We start from the raw sequence: 26720 nt of genomic DNA on the forward strand, positions 1-26720 counted from the left end.
AAGTGCATCTAAAACTCAATGCAGACATCCCATCTACAAGGGAGATCCCCTTTGCTCCCTGGCTGCAGCTCAGATAGAAACTTGCAGGCACAGCAATGTCTGCTGACTTTCCCGTGCCCCCACGCCGTCCCTCTTACCACTCACTGCTTAAGCAGAGATCCCTTCCTCCTCTCTCCCACACCACAGCCCGTAGCCAGCTTGTGGAGTACTAGCTAATGCTGTGTAAGGTAGATAGGACAGTGTCTGCTTAGGGCTAATCTACAGCTGAGCTGATAATGGCCCTGCATTCCTTCCTTTGGAAAAAGCTGTTAAGAAGAGCTTGAACTAATAAGCAAGGCTTTGTTTTGTGACGGGGCACTAAGCACTGGTAATGGAGCTGATACCTGCAGAAGGGAAAGGCTACTCTAGCACCCCCTGTCTGCTTGCCTGAGCCACTGCAGGCATGTGCCAGCATTTTTTCAGTCCAGAGGGGATGAGTGTAGAGTTACAAAATGATTTAGCCTAGCCAGGTTAGACTAACCTGCAAAGATTGAATCAATTCAGGCTCAGGCTTTTTGAATGTCTCTCCCTAGGCATGGTGTGCTGACCCATCAGTGACCTTTGTGTAACTCTCAGGGCCTAACATTTGCGTGCCTACAGATGACATGGTTTTGGGCAGGTAGCTTGTGGGCATAAAGACCTGCTACCCCTGCCCTTCATAACTGTACACTTCACTTGTGAACAGTAAAGCAGTTCTACGAGCAGTGCAGACAGAAGTGAGAACCCCCAAGCCTCTGACCCCTGCACACTCACACAGGTGGGCAGAGAAAGGCTACACCAGAGGCACCTGCCACACCAGATATATATTATGCAATTAACTGGTGCAATAAATTTAGACTGGTGCCAAGTAATTAGGTATCACACCCTAAAAATGCCTTATCTGGCTATAAAAAGAGCCAACCAGCTATGAAGCTAGTCCTTGAATCGACTCTACAGCTGGTTTCTATCCAGCTTGAATCTGAAGATGTGATAGGGCCTGGAATGAGGGTCACAGTACCACGGGGACCAGAGCCTGCACACTGGTGCAGGGCTACAGTAAGTAGGCTGTAAACTGCCGCCACACGCACAGTCCTCCACTGCCTGGAGACAGTAAAGGCCGAGAGTTCACATTTTCGTTTCCCCCCGCCCCCGTCAAGCCAGGTTTCAGCAGCACTGCTCAGGGCCAGGCCCCATCACCCGGGGGCTCCGCAGCCTGAGGGCCCCTTTCCCAGCTGCAGTCATCAAGACTTATGTAGTCTGACTCGCTGCGCGCTCCCGGCTTCTGCTCCTAAGACTCGTAATGGCCTGGGCAGGCCGTGCCGCCAGCACAGCTTAGACCCGCTGGGGGCAGGAGCAGGAGTATGAGCAGAAACGCACACGAACATCCGCCGGCGAAGGGTATTTGCTAACCAAGGGCAGGGGCAGGGGCAGAGCGCTCACCCTAGCGCAGCAGGCCCCGCCCCGCGCCCCGCCCACTCCCTTATGTCTGTAGGCGCTGCCGGCCCCGCCCCCTCCCCACGACTTGCCAGTTGGGCTGCGGAGCCCTATCGGTTCCGGGCGCTGACGTAGCGGCGCCGGTTGGCGGGGGCGGGGCCGCTGTCATGTGCGGCGGGACGCAGCCGGGGCAGATGCAAAGCGCGGGCGATGGGCGGGCGGCGAGCACGGCGGGCACCCAGACCGACAGCGCCGCAGGTCAGTCCCTCCCCCCTCCCTCCACGGCGGTCGCGCAGCTCCTTGTGCTTCGGGCCGGGCGGCGGGGGCGGCCCTCGGGCGTATTGTGCGTCCCCGCCCGGCTGGCTCCGCCTCCATCGGCCTGCGCGCGGGTGGGCGGCAAGGTTGAGGTGGGGGTCCCTGAGGGCAGCATTCCGTGGTCGTCCCCTGCCCAAGCCCCGGGTCCCACCGGACCGTCCACGCCGCTGCTCCCCACTCCTGGATCCTGGCTAGGCCACGCTCCCACCCCCACAGGGCCCGACCAAGCTCGTTTTCCCTGTGGCCCTGCCCGCTCCCCCTCCCCCGCACCTTTCCACGCAGCTGGATGGTGCCAACCCGTAACCAGGACCAGCGCCCAATCCAGCCCACAGATGGGCTGAGCACTGCTTAGCTGGTGCTTCAGGCAACAAAAGGTTGGGCGCTGCTGGGTGTGGGGTGTGGGTTCCAGATTGTATCAGCAGCAGGGGCAGTCACTGGATTCGAGTATGGTCCCTATCATGACTTGTTGATGGGTCTTGAGGTGATTGAAGAAACCCATCTTTGAGCCACAATCTGTGGTAGGTGTTTCCTCAGGGAGAGCAGGCTGCAGGCCTCCCCCTTTCCTTCTTCCGCTCTGTCATCTCTGCTTCGAGGGCCAGGCACTTTTCCTGGAAACAGGCTGCTGAGTATTATTTCAGCCTTCCTAATATGTTGATGCACATTAAGTACAGCTCAGTGCACCTTTCCTGTTCATTGTCTGCAGGTGAGAGAACCTCTATGAACTACAGTGCAAAGTGTTGCCCGTTCATATTGTATGGAACTGGCTTTCTGCAGTTGGATCAATAGATCAAATGAGAATCCAGAAAGTTCTGAGTAGTATCAGTTAGCTGGTAAAATACCGTAATAGCAGGGAAAGATCTGCTAGTTAGGGCTATGCGAAACAGCACCGTTCCGTTTCGACTTACATTTTAATGTTTCAACAAAACAGCATTTCATTTCGAATTTCATTTCAATTGGAAACCGCTGTTCCATTTTGTTTTGTCAAAACAGTGTTGCTGTTTTGACTCTGTTTCAACGTTTTGCCCATAGGCTATAATGGGGAAGCTCGAAAGAGCCTATAACTTTGTCATTTTTGGCTTTATTTAAATGAAACTTGCAGCCCCTTTTGAGGGCATGAAGCCTGCCAAGTTGCAAGGAGATAGATTCCGGGGTTTCAGGGAAACTGCACCTCAAGCTGTGGACAAGCAAAACTCGTGACGTGGGTAACACTGTGTTAAGGCGCAGCAGGGTGAAAGCTGCAGGCCTGCTAGCCCCTGCTGAGGCCGTGAAGCCTGCCAGCTGTCAAGAAGATAGGTGGAGGGCTTCTGGGTTCTGGGACCCTGCACTTCTAGCTGCTGACAGGCAAAACTCATGGCATGGGTGCTTGTGGGACTGTGTCTGTCCTGTGGCACAGGGGAGTGAAAACTGCAGGCCTGCTAGGCTCTGCTGCGGCCATGAAGCCTCCCAGTTGTCAAGGAGATAGGTGCAGGGGGAGTCTGGGTTCTGGAGCCCTGCACCTCTAGTTGCTGACAGGCAACACTCATGACATGGCTAGGTGATACTGTGTGTGTTAGGGTGCACCCTCACTCAACTGACACCAAGGCAGAAAGCAAGGCGGTTCAAACAATGCTGCCTTTTATGCAGTTTTTTCCATCCCTCCCACAGAGCACTGGGATTGGAAGAGACCTCAGGAAAGGATGGCAGTCACTGGGCAGCAACACAGTCAATAATGAGAGCACTCCTTCCCCCCTCTTCTCCCTCCCTCTCCTCACTTTAGTTTCTGTTTCCCTGCAAGCAAGCTCAGCTTGAGCTTTGAAACTCAAAGCATTCCTACTTGCTTCATTTTGTTTCGAGGCTGTTTCGAAGCTCTCTGTATCATTTCAATTTTGCTGTTTTGAGCTCAGAACAAGTCGAAACAACGTCAAAACGAAACTGCTGGCAAAATTTTGCATGGCCCCACTGCTAGTCTCTACCTTGGCTGTGATGTACATTGGAATATCTTTTTATCTTGTAACTTATTTGCTGGTTATCATATTTTCTGCCAAAGCTCCACTTTCTTTCCTTTAATAGCAGTATTAGCAAACCATAGCGATCTGTGCATTTGCTGTTAGTGAAGGGATGTGTTCAGACATTAGTGCTGAAGGTAGCCACTGTGAAATTAAGTTCTGGTTTGTCACCCACTCCCACCCCACCTTGTGTGAACTATACCCCATGTAAAGATTTCATGGAAGATGCTTTCTGTGAAGCTCAGGATATTAAAACAGAGGGGAATTATTAAAAATGGGTTCCTCAACATTTAAATTTTATTGCCTGTCTCTTTATAATTAGTTGAAATGGCTCACTTTTGAGTTGTAATTGTATTCACTTTCAAAATGACTATGTAGAACTGTTTTGTTTTGTTTTTTACTTGACCCTGTTCTTAACCACTTCTTATCACTCCTAGAAATAAGCATTTTGAATTGCACATGTATACATTTGGAAACATTATACCATACTAAGTATGTACTATTGCAACACAATTTAAATTTTCTATAGAGCAATTCACAGTAACATTTTAATATTAGTCTTTGGTTTATAAAAGCTTAGTCTGTGACTTGAGCAAAAAATTTAAGCTGAAGAGTTGCTTTAGCAACTCTTGCTTCTAATGTATACTAAATATTGAATTCCAACTCTATACCTAAATAAGTGTCTTGAAACCTAAGTTTATCAGTAAATGACTTTTTTGATTGCAGGTCAAACACCAAGGCTTTCTAAAGTCAACCTTTTCACTTTATTCAGTCTCTGGATGGAACTCTTTCCTTCAGTTGCACATCTAAAGAAATCACAGGTAAAATATGTATTGTTTGTAGTTCAGTCAGCCTTTCTGAAAAGATGCTAATAGTTTATGCTGTAAATTTAGCTAGATGGTTGTGTGATTATTTCACACACGTGGCAAGCATTTTCTCAGACTAAGTTATAGCCGACAAACTTTTTCCAGTTACTTTTTAAAAACTATGAAAATTCCACTCACGTAGCTCGCTCTACTATACAAGTAGAACTTGGAGAGGAACAGTTTAAGAATGCTGCCTATTCATCACTTGAACTTAAGTGTAGTAACAGATTAGTTTTCTATTTATATCAGAGCATTGTTAAAGTTGGGGCATTATTGTGTGTGCTGTTCTGCTTGAAATATTAAGGAGCATATTAGAACAGAAAAAACTGAAATGCCAGATGGACTGGAGTTGATAAACAAGTCAGAGGAGTAACAGAGAATTCTGAATACACAGCAGACTGAGTTTGCACTTTTATTGATGCACATATTGGTATTTGCTGGTTGTCTTTTAACAAATAAGAAAGAAATGAGGCAAACCATTGTTCAGGAAAAAATGGAGCTGAAACTCCAAGGGTTCTGTGGGACTACAGATATACCACAAAGCTTTTTCAGCAAATGGGATGCTAGGGTAACCATGTGATAGTTTTTCGAGAATTACATGCACTTTAATCCAGGTGCTTAACTTGTATTAGGAGGTCATTCTCAGCCCTATGGGCTAAGATAGATAATCATAGAGAAGTAAGGTTGGAGGGGACCTCCATAGGTTATCTAGTCCAGCCCCCTGCCAGAGGCAGAACCATCCCTTTCCAAAACATCCCACACACATCCGTTGTCTAACCTCTTAACAAAACTACACAGTCAACCCTGACACAACACAAAACATAATATGCAAACCTGCCACAGGGAAACTGTGGCGGGGGGGAACCATGGTGGTCAATATCCTGCTTCTGTAAAACGTTGTTGGTATACACTCAAAAGAGGTTTCCAGAAAGAGGTCCATGCCCCTCTCTACAGAGGAAGGCAAAGACTACCACAATCCATATCAGTCTGACCATAGGGTAAAAATTCCTTCCTGACCCTCAGTATGGCCATCAGTCTGACCCTGAGTGGAAGGGCAAGACCCCCTAGCCATGAATTTGAGATTTAAGTCCCAGCTGAAGCATTGGCAATACCTCAGTCAAATTCCCCAGCCTTGGCTGCATCCAACATGCAATGCCTCTGGAGAAAAGGCATTTTTAATGCCTCATTAAAAAACTAGGAGACTGGTGTCGATGCCTACACAGTCGGATGGGTCACTAACTGGCTAGAAGGCCACACGCAGAGAGTGGTGGTGGACGGGTCTTATTCGACCTGGAGGGATGTGGGCAGTGGGGTTCCGCAGGGCTTGGTCCTTGGGTCCACACTGTTCAACATCTTCATCAGCGACTTGGACAAAGGGTTAAAATGCACCCTACATCTTATGTCATCTGCATATTTGAACAGGGTGAAGTGGGCATGCTAGAAGGAAGGAATAGGCTGTAATCAGATCTGGAGAAGCTACAGGGGTGGGCGGATGAGAACAGGATGTGTTTCAGCACTGATAAGTGCAAGGTACTGCACCTGGGGAGGAAGAACCAGCATCAGACCTACATGCTGGGGAGCTCCCTCTTGTCAGTGCAGAGGCAGAGAAGGATCTTGGAGTCATTGAGGCCAGTATGAACATGGGCCGACACAGTGGGGATGCAGTCAGGAAGGCCAACCATACCTTGTCATGCATCCACAGATGCATCTCAGGTAGGTCCAAGGAGGTGATTCTCGCCCTCTATGTGGCACTGGTCAGGCCGCAGCTGGAGTACTATGTCCAGTTCTTGGCACTGCAATTCAGGAGGGATGTGGACAGCATGGAGAGGGTCCAGAGGAGGGCCACCCGCATGATCAGGGGGCAGCAGGACAGGCCCTACAAGGAAAGACTAAGGGGCCTGAACCTGTTCAGCCTCCACAAGAGAAGTCTGAGGGGGGATCTAGTGGTCTGTTACAAACTTGTCAGAGGGGACCAGCAGGCACTGGGGAAGTTCCCGTTCCCCTGAGCACTACCAGGAGTGATGAGAAATAATGGTCATAAGCTGGCAGAGGGTAGATTGAGGCTAGATATCAGGAGGTGCTACTTCATTGTCAGGGCGGCTAAGATCTGGAACCAACTGCCAAGAGACGTGGTGCTGGCTTCTACCCTGGGGGTCTTTAAAACAAGGCTAGATGAACACCTTGCCGAGGTAATTTGATCCCAGTACTCTTTCCTGCCACAGCAGGGGGTCGGACTTGATGATCTGTTCATGTCCCTTCTGACCCTACCAACTATGAAACTATGAAAAACCTCTGACATAGGAGCGAAGGGAAGGGGGGTGAATTTTCCCCCTAGCCCCATGTAGCAACCAGCAAAGTCCAGAAGCATAGGAAATACCCTTGGTAGATCCTCTCTGACCAGTGCCTGTCCAACCTATTGAACACGTCCAATGATGGAGAGTCCACAACTTCCCTAGGCAGTCTAGTCCACTGCCTCATTGTTCTAACAGTGAAAAAGAAAATGCAACTTCTCTGTTATAGTAGACAGAAAAAAATATTCTGTCTTGTTAAAAGGAAATATTCATGGCTCCTCCTGCCGTGCAGCAATGGCTCACCCAAATGGATCTTGAAAGTATGATCTTGTCAGTAGAGCAATCTTTCTCTTTTTAAATCTCAAACTTCCTTGGATAGCTATTGAAAACTCAGTAGAGAGGTTCTTAGACATATATTTACAATATATATATTTGTCCTGTGTTTTCTAGCCTTAAAGCTTGAATATGTTGATGGTAGTGGGGGAAAAAAGGTACATAACTAATACAACTATTCTCCTGATTAATTGGAAAATGTTTGGGTGTCTCCAGTTGGAAATGATTTTTATGAACTTGCTATTATAGGGTTGCTTCAAGTGGTCCTTTTATGATTTTTTTTTTTGTTTTTTTTGTCCTCTTTGTGATATTTATGAATTGTTTTATGCTCTTTAAAATAATCTTTTTATATAAACCATGCCTATATACCAACTAACAGCACATAAGAGAAGTCTTTTAGAGTAGTAAAACTTTATTCAAATAAAAATATTGTTTCTTCAGTTAAACTGCTTGAAGAGGAAACTGCATTGCCCAATTTGAAAACAGAAGAAAATAAATAAAATGCAACCCACGTATCATCTAGGACAGGAAAAAGACCAGAAAGCTAATGAATAGTAATCTGACCCAAATCTTACAGTTCCGGGTTACCTCAAGATTCAGATTTCCTTAAACTGATTTAAGACAGAGGTTTCCACACTGTAGTCTGTAGATTGCAGTAGACCCTTTGTTTCAATTAATTTTGATAAGATGGTGCATCTGTGATAAATTGACAGGGGTGTACTAGTCAAAAAATGTGGGAACCACTGTTGTGTACAGTATTCAGACAATTGATGGAACACCTTACAAAATTCAAGTCCAGATTCAAACATCAAGTGATTAAGTCCAGGAGGGCAGATACCCAGGTTGCATCTGAGACTTTGGTACAGTTTTATCTATGAAGTTTATGAGAACCAAATTTGCCTCATAAATCTAAGGCAGACCAGATTCTTTGGGTAAATTTGATATTGGATTTATCCAAAGAACCTCGTCTGCCTGTGTCCTTAGACCAACACGGCTACAACCTACACCCCTCATAAATCTAAGGCACCTGTGATCTGCTTTCAGTTGTCACTGCTGTTAGAATATATGATAGGCTTATTAGACAAATCTCATTTTTCTGAGCTGTCCCTTCTTTTTCCCTGTTTCCCCTCCTAAGTCTTGAGGATGCAAAAGCACCAGATCTTCCTTGCATAATACAAAAGGATTTTTCCTAATTCTGTAGCAATGAGGAGAGAACTATTCTCTTCCAAACCTTCTTCTCGTCCTTGATAATCTGATTTAAGAGGGCTGAACTACATTAAATCTCCCATATCATAAAATGACCCCCTAAAGCTTGTGGCACTGTGGGCAGTGACTAGCATTGGAAGCTAGATTTCACACATTCACCTTTAACAGCCTTTTTAGCTTCTGTGACTGCGAGATGAACCTTACCCAGGCAGATTGACTGAAACAAATTTACTAAATTGTACTGACTCTCTTATAGGCTGATCTTCCCCTGAAATTTCATGTGAAGAATACAAATGTCTGTAAATGTAGTATTTACTAGACATTCTTCATTTACAGTCTGTATTTGAGTGTCAGTGTCTAAAATGGTACTGAGAAATCTGTTTCTACCCTCATCAGATTACTCGGACCCCAAATACAAAGAAGCGCAAATGGGAAGGTAGGCAAATCCCTGCTATGTGGAACACCATGCGACTGAGCTATGTACTCGCTACAGTTTCTGTCTCAAATAATTTATATAGTGCATGCTTTTTTCTTTCCAATGCAGGTAAAGAAGGCTGGTCTTGTTGTAGTAAAAAACATGAAGATTGTTGGTCTACATTGCTCCAGTGCAGAATTGCATGCTGGTCAAATTGCTCTTATTAAACATGGATCAAGACTTAAAAACTGTGACCTTTATTTTTCCAGAAAACCATGTTCTACTTGTTTAAAAATGATTGTAAATGGTAAGTTAATGGTTATGGTACAGATGGGGCAAATATTGTTTGATTTACTGTCCAGAGAAAGCTGTTTGAATTGTCCCATTTGTATGTGTGAATGTTTGTCTCCTTTAATTAGGGGAGCAATTACTAAGTGTTTCAGTTCTAGAGTTGATGATTCAGTAGTAATTCCTACTGAGCCAGCAATGTCTTGGGGCCAGATTTAAAAAAAAAATTTACCTCAGTGAAGCAGTTGAGATCATTTTGCCTAATATCTAGGTATGTCCCTCCAGAACTGAAATTCAGAAACCTGAGCTGGACATTCAAGATCTCTGTACCTGGGCTGGAGAGAGACAAGCACTTTGGATAGGGATTTACAACAGCCAGCACTCTGAACAGTACAACACAGATGGCCAAAAAGAAGTTTGGTTGTAGGGTGGGGGTAGAGTGTCTTGAAATCCCATCAAATTTAGGCAGAAGCTAGGAGATTCCTTACAACCCCAAGTTAAGCACATCTCCTAATTTGTATCCAGGACTCCCTATCTTAATGTAATCGCTGAAGTCCTGAGGCAGTACAGCCCACTGTTTAATAGGGGTAGGGAGGAGAAGATCAACATTTGCTTGCTGGCTAAGAGTCTGAGGCCTTGTAGAAGAAGTTAGAAACCAGGGTTCTGAGCCCTCCTCAGCTTGCGGAGATTGAAGTCCCCATCATTCAACTCCCAACAAAATGCCCTAAACCAAGGGCAGGCAAAATACAGCCTGCGGGCCAGATCTGGCTCAGCAGGCAATTTCATCTGGTCCACGGGCCCACCAACTAATTGTACCTCACCCTGCCCATGTGCCTTGCTCCCACCTTCATGGGTGGAAGTGCCCAGTCTAGCCAGTAAGCAGCTTCTAGGCAGGGCTGCTGCTGCCACTGAGCTGTCAGGGGGCCTGCTTGGCTTCCCTGTTGTTCTGCGCACTCTGGGCAGCAGGTAGGGAAGCAATGGGGAAAGGGTTGGAGGTGCAGAGCATGGGGCTGGCAGCAATGCAGAGTCTGTACCAGGGAGGCGGTGGGAATGCAGAGCTTAGTTGTGCAAGGGGTGGGTGTAAGGGAAGGTGAGAGAAGGTGTGCAGACCCGCCACAGACTCCCTCTCATGATGTGCAGCTCCCAACACCGGCAGTAGCAGCACCAGCAGGCAGCGGAAACTCGGAGCCCATGCAGGTGCTGCTGCCCAGTGGTGCACAGTGCAAGCCAGCACTGCATTTAGTGGCAAGGAGCACAGTCCAGCTGGCCTGCTTCTACCAACACAGCAGGGGTGGGGATGGCAGACTGCTCCATTGCGCAGGACTTCCCCTGGTGGCCTATGAGTGCCAGGAGCTGAATGTCCACTACTTGGAGCCCCACACAGTAGAGGCAGGCTGACTGAACTGCACTTCTTGCCACCAAGTACAACGCTGGCCAGAGCCATGCACTGCCAGGTGGCAATGTCTGCATGGGCCCTGAGCACCCGCTGCCTGCTGGTGCTGCTGCCACTGCTGGAGTTGAGGGAATGTGGGAGGGCGGGGGGGTCCCCCTACCCTCCCCCACAGCCTGCCCCCATACACACAAACCCCCAACCCCATCCTGCCCCACACAGTATACAAGAATAATACTTTATTTTTGAGTTTTATAATCATCTCTATATACAGTATGCACACACAAATTGTAACAAAAATACATTTTGTAACAAAATTAAAATACGTTATAGTAGGTGTTTCACTTTTAGTGTGTAATTTGTTTTTTTGGGTTTTGTTTTGTTTTGTTTGGGGGGGGTGGTTTCTGGTTCCCAAATGGCAACCCTCCCCTCCCAAAAGGAGTACTTCCAGGGGGCAAGGGGTACCTGGGAGTACTTCTGGTGTAAAAGGTCAGAGGTTATGGGGCAGGGCTTCTGGTCCCAAGATGGTGACCAAGGGGCAGGGCACCTGTCAAGGAGCAGGGCCACCCCTGCAGTCCTCAACAGCTCACCAAAACTCATTAAGTGGCCCTCCAGCTGAAATAATTGCCCGCCCCTGGCCTAAGCTTTAGGTTATAGGGTGGGGGTAGAGGTGCTCTTTATCTCCCTGGTTGGGGCTAGCCTGCTGTGTGGAAAGAAATGCAAGTATCTTAACTTCTGGGCGCTGGGCAAAAAATATGGCTACTCCCCATTCTTTTAGGTATGACATGCCCAAAGTATGCCTACCAGATTGAAGCCTTTCAGGGTTGTGACCAGTCTCTACTAGTTCCTTCATGTCTCCTGAGTCTGTCACTGAGAAATTCTCTTCCTCTCCATCCTCCCCAGTCTTACCTGGATCTCCTTGTACATACCAACCTCATAAATGAGATGGTAAAATTGTCCTGATGGCATCTCCTGCCTCCAAAAGCACTAGGGAGGCATTAATAAACATACTCTTTGTGAATCCTAAGTGACCTCGGGCTTGGTTTAGGCCTGCATGCCCTTAGCTCAGTCAAGATGGTAACATTTCTGAGCATGTACTATGCTTAGACTTCAGGCACAAACATCAGTTTTCAGCAGAAATTTATGGTACTTGGGGACTTCTCAAGTGCCTAAACATTTAGGAAGGTTTTTCTGAATCGCTCAGTTTGTTTTAAATGGGTACGTTCTGCCTAAATAGCAGCTGTCAACTAACATGGTTTTTAATGTGATCCTGACTGTCCTGAAGTTAGGTGGAACTATGAGGTTCATATTCTTGAGTAAGATCTAAAATGAGGTCCTGGCCGTGGATGCTGTTGTGATGCTCTTAAACCTGACATCCTGGTCAATTTCCAGCCTAAGTAATTAACTTTCTGCTCTTTTACCTGTTATACTTCCTAGAAGGTCCATTTGAATGTTAATAGATTCATATATTCATCCCTAAGGTGGAGACTGGTCGTTCATGTAGAGCTGTGTTTCCCTATGAGAATTAGCATTATTATCAGTGGCTGCTTTGTCATGTTCTAGTAATATGGTTACATCATAAAATATACAGAAATGAAGAGAGTCCTGCTCTGAGATGCTTACACTTGTAGAAAACATTCAGTTTCCATCTGTCACAGATGGGGGTAACTTAGCCTTTTGGTTGGTAGAGAACTGTGTAACATGATCAGAAGCATAACTTAAATCACCTTGTTTTTGCTAACCTCCCCAAGATTTGCCAGCACATCCATTACTCGCATGCACAGAACAACTTTCATTCCGTTTTCTAAGTGGGTTAAAAGGTAGTGCCTTAGGTTAATGTTGTAGTCTGAGGATAAGAAAACGTGCATACTCCACTGGATTCATACTTCCTTCTAATGGGGTGTATCTTTTGTTCCAGCTGGAGTGAACAAAATTTCATATTGGCCTGCAGATCCTGAAGTCAGCTTGCAAATTGAAGTGTCCAACCCTACCACTACTGAAGATGCAAAGCTGGATGCCAAAGCAGTGGAAAGACTGAAGTCAAATAGTCGAGTTCGTGTGTGTGTCTTGCTTCAACCTTTGGTGTACTATATGGTGCAGTTTGTAGAAGAAACCTCTTGCAAGTGTGACTTCATTCAAAAAATTGCAAAAACTCAACCAGGGTTAAATACTGATTTTTATGCTGAATGTAGGCAAGAAAGAATAAAAGAGTATGAAAGTTTATTCCTAATTTCAAATGAAGAAAGGCACAAGCAAATACTGAGGACTATAGGGCTGGAGAATCTCTGTGAAAATCCATATTTTAGCAATCTTAGACAAAATATGAAAGATCTTATCCTGCTTTTGGCCACAGTAGCTGCCAGTGTTCCAGCCTTCGAACACTTTGGATTTTACTGTAATGGATCCCAGCAGACACGTGAAATGTACCATCAAAGCTTGCCCCAAGAAATTGCAAGGCACTGTATGATACAAGCTAGGTTACTGGCATACCGAACAGGTGAGTTGTTTCATTAATGGGAGGAAAGCAGGTCTTGTGAGAATCGTAGGACTGAACTGGGGACTCTGGTTATGTTCCAAACACTTACTGTATGTGACCTTGGGCAAATCACTTAAGTGCTATGTGTTTCGGTTTCTACAACTGTACAAAGGAGATGACAAGTGGTTACTTCATGAGGCTGTGTATTAATATTTGCAAAAGGCTGTGAGCTGCTAAGATAGAAGGAATTATCAAAGTGCAGGTATTACACATGCATGATACTTATATAGCCTTGTCATCCACTGTGCATGATTGCTGTCTCAGCAGATACAATATTTAGACTAATAGAGCCTCTGCAAGTATCTTTGTATAAATACCTTGTACCTGCCAAGCGGAGCAGGTGATTGAATAGCACTGTGACAGCATTTTAGTATTGCGTGTGTGTGTGTGTATTTATATAGGAAATATATTTACAGTATTATTCCAGAGCTGTCTTACACATTAGGAGAATATTACCCTCCTAAATGGCCCTTAGGTCTAGGAGAGAATATTCCTTGGATAAAAGACACCTTGTTTGTTTGTTTGTTTGTTTTGTTTGTTTTTTGTAAAGTCCTATCATTTTTAAACTAGGGTGCTCTCCTAGTCCTTGTCTCTCCCAATAACTCCTGTAGAGTCTATTTAAGCTCAGCATCAGTTTTGCTTCTTCTATATAAAAGGTTGGCTTCAAAAAGCCCAAACTAGTCTTCCTGCTGGACATCATACCTCATAACCCTCTATGTTCCCTCCATCCTTCTGCAAGCACTAAACGCCCTAAAGTATATTTTGTATACACTGCTATATTTGTGGACATCTGGAAGCCATGTGGCATTCTTGAGGATGTGGTCCTGATTTAAGTAGTGTTTTACTGTATTCAATAAACAATAATGTAGACCTTTAAAAGAAAAGGTTAAGCGGGTTCTCCCTGCTCTGTTTATGCCATATATTCAACATCAAATGGCAAGATAAAACTACAACTCGGAGGTTCTTCAAAGGGCAAATTTACCAAGTGTGATAGCCTTACTCAGAGATGACTGCACTGGCTAGGCCATCTGAGCAGATTGGAAGATGCATGTATATCCAAGGACATGCTATACAGCGAACTACCAGAGGGAACAAGAACAACAGGTTGTTCCAAGCTTTGCTATGAATACACATGTAAGTGAGATATGAAGGCATTTGGAATTGATCCTGGCCAAGGGAAACCTTGGCGAGTGGTTGGAACAAGTGGCATCATGGTGTCCACCAGGAATGATGGGAACAAGTGGTGTCATTGTCTCCACCAGGGACAATTGAAGTCTATGACAGGAATTGGCTCCAACAGCTTGAGGAGAAACAAGTCCATAAAAAGCAAGCAGCTCCCAAACCATCCAACCATGACACATACATTTGCAACCACTGCCACAGGTCATGCAAATCTTGGATTGGACTATTCAGTCACACAAGGCATTGCAAACCATCTACGTCATAGGCTGCAATATCCACCTTCTCTTGCAAATGAAAGGATTGCCAGCAACAGACCTTGGGGAGGTCTCTATAATGGATTTTCTGTACAGACCTGCATAGCAGTTAGAGGAAAGGAAATGCCCACCTTTCTTCTACAAATAAAGCACTAGTCCCTGAATCCAAATGTGGTACTGACTTAAGCAGGTGTAATTCTCCTCGCTATTGAGCGTTTGACCTGCTTACCCTCAAGCCGATTTTGACTGCTTCCTGGAATGAGACCTGTTTCTGTCATTTGCGTGTTATTGGATGCAGAAAGATTTTTAACATTTCCTTTTGTCTTATTCCTAAATATTCTCAAAGTGAGACCTGAAAGTGCCTCCTGAATAGCAGAGGGAATTCCTTCCTCCCTGTCTTAGGAGTAGTTCTGGGAGCACCTCTGCAGAAGCAAAGGCTCTTCAGTAAGTCAGGGTAGTAAACAAAAATTGTCAGCAAGTGCTACTGCTGTCACCCCTTCTTGTACCTCTGCACTGATTTCTGAAATTGAAGAATGATGGGCACATTTAATTATATAGCAATTGAATGATCTCAAGGCAGTGAGACGACGGAGGTGAGGGAGCCGCAGCCGCAGTCCTCCTAGATCATGGTGTATGCATGAGGGCCACCCAGACCTTTGATGCTTTTGTCTGGGCAGGAATTTTTGGAGGAGTGGAGGCTGCCCAGATCTTCCATCATCCCTTTGGGCCACTGAGGCAGAATCCAAAGATCAGGCTGAGTTCAGATGTTTGGTGCCCCCATGGCTGTAAGCATCTAGGAGTCAATCCCAGGTCTACCTATGTGGTAGACAAGGATTCTACCACTGAACCACAGGGGACTCCCCTACAAATAGTAGCCACAGTGCACACTTCTGCTTGTGTGCTTTACAGCGGGACATGTCCCCCTGCTCCATGTGCTGCAGGGGGGCTGGCTGGGACATCCCCTGCACTAAGCCATCCCCTGTGCTGAGGCACCCTGTTCTCTGTCTGGCCAAGGAGTGGCACATGGAGATGGGGCTGGCTACCTGCTCCCCCATCTCTGAGTGCTGCAGAGTCCCTACGCTGAGGCACCCTGTCCCCCAGCCAGACACTCCCTACCTGGCTGGGGCACAGGGTGCTTCAAGACAAGCGACCAGGCAGCCTGAGGCTGGCTGCTCCCCTCTCTCTGTGTGCCTCAGCATGGGAGCTTCATTGCAGAGCCCCTACACTGAGGCACACTGCGACCCAGCCAGCCACAGAGCAGCTGGCTTGTGTGCAGTGTGCCTCGAAACAGGAGCAAGCTTACTGCTCTCCCATACCAAGGTAGACTGTGCCCCAGCCAGCTGCATGGGGTGCAGTGTGCCTCAACATGGGGGCTCCACAGTGAAGCCTCTGTGCTGAGGCATGTGGAGACAGGGCAGCAGCCAGCCCAGGACTGCCTTCTCCCCTGTCTTGAGGTATGCTGCACCCCAGCCAGGCAGGGAGTGGCTGGCTGGGGCACAGGATACTTCACCACGGGGGGGCTCCGCAGCACATGGAGATGGGAGAGCAGGCTGCCTGCTCCCCCGTCTCTGCATTTGTCCTGGCACAGCACTCGCTACTTTGGTGTGGGTTGTTTTTTTTTTTTTTTCTGGGAATTTTTTTCTACAGAGAGAACCTGGTAGCAAATTTTGCCCCAGCACTGCAAATTAGCAGCGCTGTGCACTGATTAACGTACAACTGTCTAACCTGCTCTTGAAAACTTCAAGGGTGGTGAATCCACTGTTTCTCTAGGTAGCCTGTTCAAGTATTTAGCCACCCTCACAGATAGACAGTTCCTCCAAATCTCCAACCTAAATTTTCTCCAACAGCACCATCTAAGACAGGGGTGGGCAAAATATGGCTCATGGGATAGATCTGGCCTGCTCAGAGATTTTGTCTGGCCCATGGCGAGTCCCTCAGTCCTGCCCAGCCCAGGTGCAGGGGCAGCCTGGTCTGTGGTGCATGCGGCCAGTCCTGCCACCCCCAGGCACTCAGCGGGGCTGGGGTAGCGTGGTAGCCAGAATTGCTTCCAGCAACCCTGGCGATGGCAGCTCCTTCCAGCTTCTGCCACTGCTGGACCCAGCCCTACTGCCCAAGGACCCCAGCCCTTCCACCCCTCACCCACTGCCAGGGTGGGACCCTACATGGGCAAGGTGCACAGCCAGGTGGCTGGGTTGAGGCTGCAGCCAGGTGGGGAGTGGTGTTGGGATCAGGATGGGCAGGTGGGGCCAGGGCTTGGATCTCAGGGTGGTGAAATGTGGGGCCAGGCCCAGGGCACAGCCACAATCTGCTGCCCGCATGTCCTTGTGATGGGCACAGGTTCCACAGGCAGGGTCATGCAGAAAGTGAGTTGCAGCTCTGCCCCAGGCCCCAGCCCCATGCTGTTACCACCCCAAGATCCAGCCCATCTGTGGCTCCATTCCATCCTCCTGGCTGCGTTCCTTGCTGTGCGGGTCTTCCATGGAGACCCAAAGATCACAAGGTGGTAACAATGTGGGACTGGGGCCTAGGTTAGAGCCATGATCTGCTCCCTGCATGCCCCTGCCCACAACCAGCACCTATCACAGGGGCATGCAGGGAGCAGATCACGGCTCTGCCCCAGCCCTGCACTGCACTGCCCCACAGTCCTGGCCATGCCTGGCTTCCTGTCCCACTCCCAGATGTGGCTTCCCATCTGCCCACAGCCTCATGCTAGCCACCCAGCCGGGGATGGAGCAGAGTCACTTAGGGAGTTTTGATGAGTTGTTGTGCGGGGCTGAGAGGGTTGCTTTTCCAGCCTGCAACAGCTCATCAAAACTCCCTATGTGGTTCGGGGGCCCAAATAATCACCCACCCTGGTCTAAGATAACAAGCACTGCAAAAGGAAAGTTTCATTCAGACATTCCTGTGTAGCATGAAAGAAAGGCCCTGCAAAAGGCTGATGAATTCAAGTTTGATTCTCTACCTGGCTTTTAAAACATTTGCTTCTTAATTAAACTTGTTTTGATTATTTACTCTCTTAAGAGTTTCCCAGTGAGTTTCTGCCATCCATTAAAATGTTCTGCTGCAGTGGTCTGAATTCCCAAAGCCACTGACATCTATGGATTTTAGCAAGTATTTCTTTATAGCAGCTGTCAAAAGAGACCAATATTTATAGTTCCCCACGCTACAATATTAAATGGCCAAACAGAAGGATGGTTGGCTTTGGTCTCAAGGAACAGGATCAAGTCAGGAAATCCAAGTTCTGTTCCTGCTTTCACCATTAAGTTGTGCCATAGACCTCTGTATCTTTGGCCGGTTTCTTAATCTTTACTCCTTGTTTTCCTTAACTGCGTAATGTGGATAATGCCTCTCAGGAGTGCTGTGAGGTTTACAGAATCAATGAGTCGGAAGGGACCTAGACAGATCATCTAGTCCAACCCCCTGCCATGGGCAGGAATGGGCACTGGAGGTGGCGGGGGTCATCAGACCCCAGCCAAGTGCCCATCCAGTCTCCTCTTGAAGATTTCCAGGGAAGGTGAGAGTACCACCTCTCTGGGAAGCCTGTTCCAGGCTCTGGCCACGCTTACAAGTTAGATGTTAGGAAGTAGTTCTTCCTAACATCTAACCTAAACCTATCCTCCCCCAGTTTGTGGCCGTTGTTCCTGGTGACTCCAAGGGGGGCCCTGGTGAACAGACTTTCCCCGAGTCCCTGCTGCTGGCCCCCTGATAAGGTTGTAGGCAGCCACAAGATCCCCCCTCTTGGGGAGACTGAAGAGGTTCAGGTCCGTCAGCCTTCAGGTTTCTCATAGGGCTGGCCACAGAAGCCCTCAACCATACAAGTGGCCCTCCTCTGGACCTTCTCCCAATTTATTTTATTTTAATTTATTTTATTAATAACTCGCTGAAGTACCCATTCTTTGCCTGGGTTATCTTTGTAATTACAGTGTTTGTTTATTTTCAAAGAACTCAGTATAACATATTTAGGTAAAAAAAATTGTTTATTTTTAAAGAACATGGTACAACATGTTTAACACTTAATATTTAACGTGGATCAAAAAAAGGCAAGCGTCAGTATAATAATGACAACTGAGTTGAAAAAAACCCGCAAGCATCAATATAGTAATGACAATTGAATTGAATTCACTGCATCCAAAATGGAGGGATACCAGTTTGTTATCTGAGAATCAAAGTAATCCCAGTCAATGGAAGCCCCAAAAAGAGTCAAGTGAAAAATAACCCACCTAAAATTTTCTTCGGGTGGTATTCAGTGATTTTTGGAAGGTGTAGAGTAAATGGGACCAGCCATTCTCGAGTTATAAACGAACATACAGACAGACAGACAAACATGCACTTCATTTATATAGCTATATAGATTAGAAAGTACTTTGCCACTTATAATACATTTTGTGTTTTAGAGGATCACAAAACAGGAGTTGGAGCTGTGATTTGGGCAGAAGGAAAATCTGTAAGTATGGAAAGCTGTCCCTTTTTCTCACTGGCATTTTGTGCTTTTTTATTTTCTTAACATTGGTTAAATTGCTTGGTGAAAGAGAAGTTCATGCATAGTGTTATAGAAAAACGGTATTATGTATACTTTCTATTAACCCTAAATTAAATGTTAGCTGATTATTAGGCTATCAAGGTGAATTAGCCACTTGAATTAGTGGTTTGGCCTCCCTTCTCATCTTTGTTAGATTTCATAGAAACATCATAATAGTTTTTCAGGCATTCTTGCTAAAATGTTTTGTTGGTATTACTAATCTGACAGGAGGTGCCTCTTAAACAGAATCACTATTCAGGTTTCCTTTAGAATATCCAGAGAGTGTGGGTTTGTCTGACACATTCTCCTACAAAGCTCTGCTGTAATGCTGAACCTGTTTGTTTAGGTTTCTAGAAGGAATTTTGCAGCAAACAGCTGAATCAAAAACGTATTTCTCCTGTTTCAGCTTGCTTTTCTGGATCTAGCATGATGATCAGTGGCAACGCGTAGGGGGTGCATGGGGGCGCATGGACTCGCCACTTAGGCAATGGGCGGGGGGGGCAGGCGAGAGCGCTGGTGCTCTGCCCCCCCCCCCCACAAGCGCTGGCCGATCGCTGCAGCCACTCCCAAAAGCGGCTGCAGCGATTGGCTGTTGCAGCATTGGCCCCTGACAGGGGGAGGGGGGGCGCACATGTTCCCCCTCAACTAAGGCAGCACCAATCACCCATGATGATGATTCTCTACCAAGGTGCCTAGAGATCCCTTCAAGGGTGCCATAAGGTGCGCACACAATGTTTGCACTGTTAAGTGTGCAAAAATGGTTCACAAGATAAACCTGGAGAATTCAAATAGGAATCCATAGTGTCAAAAGCATTCAGACTTGTTGTGGTCCTTTTGAGTTCTTTGCAACAGAAGACTTGCTTTATTATTTTTTGATTTAAAAAATGAGTGAAAGCTAAGAGCTGGCATTTTTCAAGTAGTGTCCCAAGCCTGTTTAGGGGTGCATTGAGTCTAAAAAGGTTGAGGACCAGGGATCTAGCATTCTTTGCTGGCACAAGATGCTTTCTGAGAGCCACAATGATTTATTGACTGGTGTACTGCAGAACAGATCAAGACTGCCACCAGAACTGTATTCACAGAGCTCTTGCATCCTTACAAATCAGTTGCTCCATGGAGGGTCCTATATAAATGCTAAGTATTTTTACTCTCATTTACTCTTCTATGCTTGAATTATTTTAAGTTGTTTCTATTTTGTTTTGTTGTTGTTTTTATTTTTTATTACTCTTAGTGCATCAAGATAAGTAGTCAAATTTCCCTCGGGGGCTAGTATACCCTGGTACATATTTAACATCATTTGACTGCTAGAAGCTGATGATCATCAGATACATATCAATGTACTGGGCACTTCTAGTGTCAACCGCTATTTTTTTTAACATATCAATATGCTGGACTTAAAATTCATCTTTATAAAATGGCAGGGTGCAAAATGTTGTCCTTTTTCGTTCTTATATATTTTAATATGGCCTAATAACTTAATCATTACTGCCACTATCCGTATTTCTTAGAGGAGGAAGCAGCCATTGAGGTCTTATTACATCATATGGTTTATAAGGTGCCTATCTGGTGCCTTGATGCTATCTTTATAGCAAACCCCTACAAAAATACAATGTTAGAAAAAGTTGATCACTCTTATAGTTGGTACAAATTGGCATGAACTGATCAGACATGGTTACTTTACTAAATATAAAAACATTTTTTTGATACTTTGCAGATGTTTAATTGAATATTAAACCAAACTTGATGGTTTGCTTACTCTCTTGCAGAGAAGTTGTGATGGAACAGGAGCTATGTATTTCATAGGCTGTGGTTATAATGCCTTTCCTGTTGGATCTGAATATGCTGATTTTCCTCATATGGATGATAAACAAAAAGATCGCGAAATCAGAAAGTTCAGATACATTGTGCATGCTGAGCAGAATGCCTTAACATTCAGGTAATGGTTTTGTTTTGTCACTGAAAAATAATGAGGAAGTTCAGAAATGATCTGAAGATGGGTGCAGAGCTCAGTACTGTGATGTATTGAAGGTGTTTTGTATGGTCAAACTCTGACTTACACCTATGTAATTATACACACACACACACACACACACACTCACTCTGTAAAATTGGGATGTACATAGGCACAGTAGAGTCTGTGAATTCTTCACCATTGTCAGCTGCACTTGCTGTTTAAATTAATATTTCTTCTTGTATATGGTGGACACCATTAACATCACACCCCTCTCTCTCTCTCTGGTTCCTGTCATACCCTTGTTCTAACTTGAAATACTAGAGAATGGCAAACGAAATTCTTGTTGAAATTCTTTAACAATGGCACATGCAGTTTCTTTCATTCATGGCTGGCAAGTTAAATCCAAATTAAAGTTATCTGATGAGAGTTGTTACTAGTGGTGTTCCTCAGGGATCAGTCTTAAGACCTATCTTGCTTGTCAGTGACTTTGATACTGAAACTAGATGTATCCTCATGAAATTTGAGAATGACAGTAAGGTAGAGGTATTCCAATATAAAAGAAGACAGGATTAGTATACAGAAAGATGTAGATAATTTTGTGGAATGGAGCACTGGAAGAGCGTAACAGTATGAAGTGCAAAGTCACGTACTTGGGGAACAATGACAAGGTCTTCAGCTATAAGGCAGGGGTGAACAAACTAGATATAACAGAGGAGAGGGATCTAGGTGCACTGGTCAGATGTAGGATGACCGTGAGCTACTAGTGTGAGGCAGCAGTGAAAAAGGCTAGCACTATTTTAGGCAGGGTATATTCAATAAAGACAAGATATTACTAGTATTATTGTACATGGCTTTTGTAAGGCCAAAGCCAATGCTGTGTGCTGTATTGGTCACCTGTGTTCAAAAAATTTATTTGAATTGGTACAGGTACAAAGTAGGCTATTCAAATGGCTGAAGAAATTGAGACATTTTTCTTATTAAAGAAGATTAAGGATGTTGGCTTGGTTAGCTTAACAAAATGGAGATGGAGAGGACATATACCCTTTACAAATAGATTTGCAGAGACAATATTAGGGAAGACGAACAGATGTTAGGCTGAAAAACAGTGGTACAAGATCAATGGTTACAAGCATGTATATTGGAAATTAGATTCCTGACTATCAAAGTTTTGGGGTGGTTTTCCAAGTCAAGTAGGAACAGGGGCAAAGAACCTAAATTGCTTTAAGATTTAACTGGATACATTTATGGAAGGGATAGCATGATGGGGTAGGGAGGTCTTTGGTCAACATACAGCACATACAGTATGTGGAATTTTGTATTTTCAGTCCTCATGTTGGGGTCTCTAGGTGTCTGGCATTCCCATGCTTTAAGGCTTTTCCAGGTTGTCATTTGGGGCGTCTGGTGGAGCTGGACATGTTTAAATCAGCAGGTTCAGATGATCTCCACCCCAGGGTGCTGAGGGAATTAGCAAGGGACCCCTGGCACAGCTTTACGAGCAGTTGTGGTGCTCTGGTGTGGTGCCAGAGGACTGGAAAAGGCCAATGTGGTTCCAATTTTCAAAAAAGGGAGGACCCAGGTATCTATCGGCCCGTTAGTCTTACCTCAGTCCTCTGGAGAAGCTCTTTTAGAGAATTATCCAAGAGCACATCTGCGAGAGACCGGCAGGGGAGATGATGCTCAGGGGCAACCAATATGGGTTCATTAGAGGCAGGTCTTGTCAGAACAACCTGGTGGCCTTTTACGATCAGGTCACAAAATCCTCAGACGCAGGTGTTACGGTGGACATAGTCTTTCTGGACTTTAGGAAGGCCTTTGACACTGTCCCTCACTCCGTTCTCATTAAAAAAACTACACAACTTTGATGCCTACACGGTCAAATGGGTGGCAAATTGGCTAGAGGGCAGCATCCAGAGAGTGGTGGTGGACAGGTCATTTTCGACCTGGAAGGATGTGGGCAGTGGAGTCCCCCAGGGCTCGGTCCTTCGGGCCTGTGCTGTTCAACATCTTTATCAGTGACTTGGACGAGGGGGTGAAAAGCACCTTGTTCAAATTCGTGGACGACACTAAGATGTGGGGAGAGGTGAGCACGGTAGAAGTGGGGGACAGGCTACAACTAGATCTGGACTGGTTACAGGGGTGCGCAGATGAGAATAGGATGGGATTCAAAACTGACAAGTGCAAGGTACTGCACCTAGGGAGGAAGAACCAGCAGCATACCTGTAGGCTGAGGAACTCCCTTCTCGTCAGCACAGAGGCAGAAAAGGATCCTGGAGTCATTTATTGATTCCAAGATGAACATGGGCCGCCAATGTGAGGACACGATCAGAAAGGCTAACTGCAGCTTGTCATGCATCCGCAGGATGCATCACGAGCACGACCAAGGAGGTGATCCTCCCCCTCTGTGCAACATTGGTCAGGCCACAATTGGAGTACTGCATCCAGTTCTGGACGCCACACTTCAGGAGGGATGTGGAGAACATGGAGGAGGGTCCAGAGGAGGGCCACTCGTATGATCAGGGGGCAGCAGGACAGGTCCTATGAGGAGAGACTACGGGACCTGAACTTGTTCAGCCTCCACAAGAGAAAGCTGAGAGAGGATCTGGTGGCCATCTATAAACTTACCAGGGGGACCAGTGGGGAATGGGAGAGGCCCTGTTCCCCTGAGCACTACCCAGAATAACTAGGAATAACGGCCACAAGTTGAGCGAGAGTAGGTTCAGGCTAGACATCAGGTGGCACTACTTCACAGTCAGTGTGGCTAGGATCTGGAAGCAACTTCCAAGAGAAATGGTGCTCGCTCCTACCTTGGGGATCTTCAGTCGCCTTGCTGGGGTCATTTGATCCCAGCACTCTTTCCTGCCTGTGGCAGGGGGTTGGACTTGATGATCTGCTCAGGTCTCTTCCCACACTATCAACTATGAAATTCTTGAATACACTTTGCTTCTGGTGTGGAAGGAGTAGGGAGGGTTTTTTTCTTTTGAATCATTGGGATGTTGGCCACAGCGAAGACTGGGGATTTTTGACTTAAGGTATGCTGATGCTCCCACCGGTACTTAGATGATTCAGAGAGTTTCCTGGGTGGGAGGGTCTTTTTCCTCTGCTTAGGGTCATACTGAGCACTAAATCTGGGGCCCAGAATTTTTTTCCCTTAAGTCAGATTAGCAAAGACTTTGTGTTTGTGGTTGTTGTTTTTTTCCTCTTTAGTTTGTGGCATGCTCCTTTTCTAGGTATATATTATCCTTTTCTAAATTAATATATTAACCATTTACATCTGTCATTGCTGTTCAGTGCCTTCATCTTCCCTGCTTTTTTACATTTGGTACATTGTAGGTTGTACATTGTAGGTGGATTTGAAGTGATGATTCTGAGGACTCCTTGAATAAATGGTTGCCTGTGAATGCTAGTGACTAGACTCAATGGCCCAGAAGGCCCATTCCCCTCATAGGGCATTTATATACATACCTTTTTGTACTGCAATGTGTCAGAGATCCAGCACATCAGAGCAGACTCAATTAATCGAGTCTGCTCCACATACGAGCTGACATGCCTGGCTCTGTGTTGCATACATTTGCGTAAATGGCAAAATGCATATCAGCACTGGGGAAATGGCTGTGGTACACTTTTGAACTAAAACACCTTCGATGTGTGTTAGTTCAAAAGCGCAAAGCCTCTATTTTCTCAGTGCTAACGTGCATTTTGCTGTTTATACAAACGCATGCGATGCAGCACTGGGTGCTTTGAAGAGTGCCTGGCACTGCGTCTCACACACCTCTAAAAATGCCATACATTTCCACCTTCTTCCCATGGTCTTTGATAGGGATAACCTCCTGCCTCTTAGAGCATATTATACCATGATTAGCATTTCTATTCTCTAGTCCAGTTACTATTGCTAAGTTTTTAATTTTGGAATGTCTCTGACTACTTGTAGGTGTCAAGATATAAAACCAGAAGAGGAAAGCATGATTTTTGTGACAAAATGTCCATGTGATGAATGTGTGCCTCTAATCAAAGGTGCTGGGATCAAGCAAATCTATGCAGGAGATGTAGATGTTGGAAGAAAGAAAGCAGACATATCATACATGAAGTTTGGTGAACTTGAGGGTGTTAGCAAGTTTACAGTAAGTAGCTGAACCTACAGCATTTTAATACCAAGCAGGCAGGAATGGCAGGAGTGCTTGCAGAGAGGCTAAAACAAATTTACCCTTATTTTGTACAGTCCTTGTTTCATCAGTGTTCCGTGATGTGGCAATTGCCTATGTTCTGTCTATACTAGGGTTTAAACCAGCCCTGTTCTAGTGTGAAACCAGTGATAGGAAAACTACTAGGGGAGATAAAGTTTCAGAGGGTGTTTTGAGCAGAAACACTCTGCAATTCATAACCTGTGAAAAAGAGGAAAAGTCCACCATCTGGGAACCAGCTTTGACAAGTTCCAAACAGGATCTTGTCCTGCCCTCTTTTGACTGGAAGATTGACTCTAAATATTCCCAGGTGGCACTAGTTCTTTAAAATAGAGTCTTTGCAAGTATATAAGTTGTGTGATGGACTCTTCCTTGACCCTCTCTGCAAAATACAGTATTTCTGGTAACTGTAGTGTCAAGAAAAAATATAATATTACTTGTACCACATTGGCTTTTACACGTTGTTAGTTTTGCTGTTGAACCTAGTCATCATACCACTGTCAGGGAGAGAAGCCAGGGCAGGTTCACATGCGAAAGGGAGTGAGAAACAGCCATGAAAAAGACTGTTTTATCCCATAGAGTCCCTCTACATGGAAGTGTACTCTGCAGAGTGAGATAAGGCAGGCAAAGGATAGGATTGGAAGTGTTCACTTCACATGATATCTTCTTCCCACAAACTTGCAAGTTCCTCTTTAGATACTGTGTAATCTATGAAATGACCTTAGCCGTACCGTGTAATGTGTTCTCCCTTTCTTCTGCAAACCATCACCTTCCTTCACTGAGAATATGAAGTAGGATTGCAACCACTGGAAAGAGACTCTGTGAGAGGCCATTCTTGGTGGCACAATGGTTAGGGTGACCATATGTCCCATTTTAACTGGGACAGTCCCAGATATCAGATGCTGGTCCCAGTCAGCTGCTGAGAATTATAAGTGCATCCCAGAAATGTAGGGGTGTGAGGCACAGTCTGGCCAGGAGTCAGAGTGGTGCAGAGCAACTTGCAGGCTGGGCAGGCAGGCACCACTGCCTGCCCAGCATGCAACCTTGCCTCTGCTGACTTGTGAGAGTGCAGAGGGGAGAGGGAGGGCAGCATCCTGGATTTCTGGGATTTCCATATGGTCAGCAGCCTAACTATGGTGAATAGAGTAAGGGATGGAAGATGCATTGGGAGGTGGGGGCTGAATACTCAGTCTCTGTGTTCCAGTTCCTGTAGTTTTCCCCCAGTGTCTGTGTATTGGTTTCTTCTCCTGGGTACAGTTTATGCTTGGACATCTCTTATGGTGCAGTAGGTTTTTGCTTTTAAAAAATAAATAAATAAATAAAATTTGTGACTATATTGTTTCAGGAAAGATGTTCCTCTTAAAGTCATGTGTTAGGCTGCTGCTTTCACACAGCATGTTTTTCTTCTGAAATAAATGTAGTTTTTTGGTTGTTTCTTTTTTTTGGCAGTGGCAACTAAATCCGTCTCATGCTAGTGATCAAGAGGTCCAAGAATCTGCTGCCAGAGAAAGTAAGTATTTTTAGTACCTTGTTTGAATAAGATGAATGTAATAAATACA

At 45.7% G+C, this 26720-nt stretch overlaps 1 protein-coding gene across 3 annotated transcripts in view; it reads left to right on the forward strand.

Moving 5' to 3' along the window:
- Nucleotides 1–1519: 1519 nt before the first annotated feature.
- CDADC1 (cytidine and dCMP deaminase domain containing 1) overlaps nt 1520–26720 on the forward strand; it is a 30839-nt gene continuing 5638 nt past the window's right edge. For 2 of the 3 annotated variants that reach the window (XM_019529948.1, XM_019529947.1), the window contains exons 1-8: nt 1520–1710; nt 4479–4573; nt 8993–9170; nt 12460–13038; nt 18908–18957; nt 20796–20965; nt 24912–25101; nt 26611–26671. In XM_019529948.1, the coding sequence (XP_019385493.1) occupies nt 1620–1710; nt 4479–4573; nt 8993–9170; nt 12460–13038; nt 18908–18957; nt 20796–20965; nt 24912–25101; nt 26611–26671 (1414 nt within the window). In that variant the 5' untranslated portion in view covers nt 1520–1619. Of the gene's footprint in view, nt 1711–4115; nt 4245–4478; nt 4574–8992; nt 9171–12459; nt 13039–18907; nt 18958–20795; nt 20966–24911; nt 25102–26610; nt 26672–26720 lie in introns of those variants that run through there. The other variant, XM_019529949.1, reaches the window with a different exon arrangement.

Source organism: Crocodylus porosus, unplaced genomic scaffold (genome assembly GCF_001723895.1).
Source record: "Crocodylus porosus isolate Cpor-Errol unplaced genomic scaffold, CroPor_comp1, whole genome shotgun sequence".
Lineage (NCBI taxonomy): Eukaryota > Metazoa > Chordata > Crocodylia > Crocodylidae > Crocodylus > Crocodylus porosus.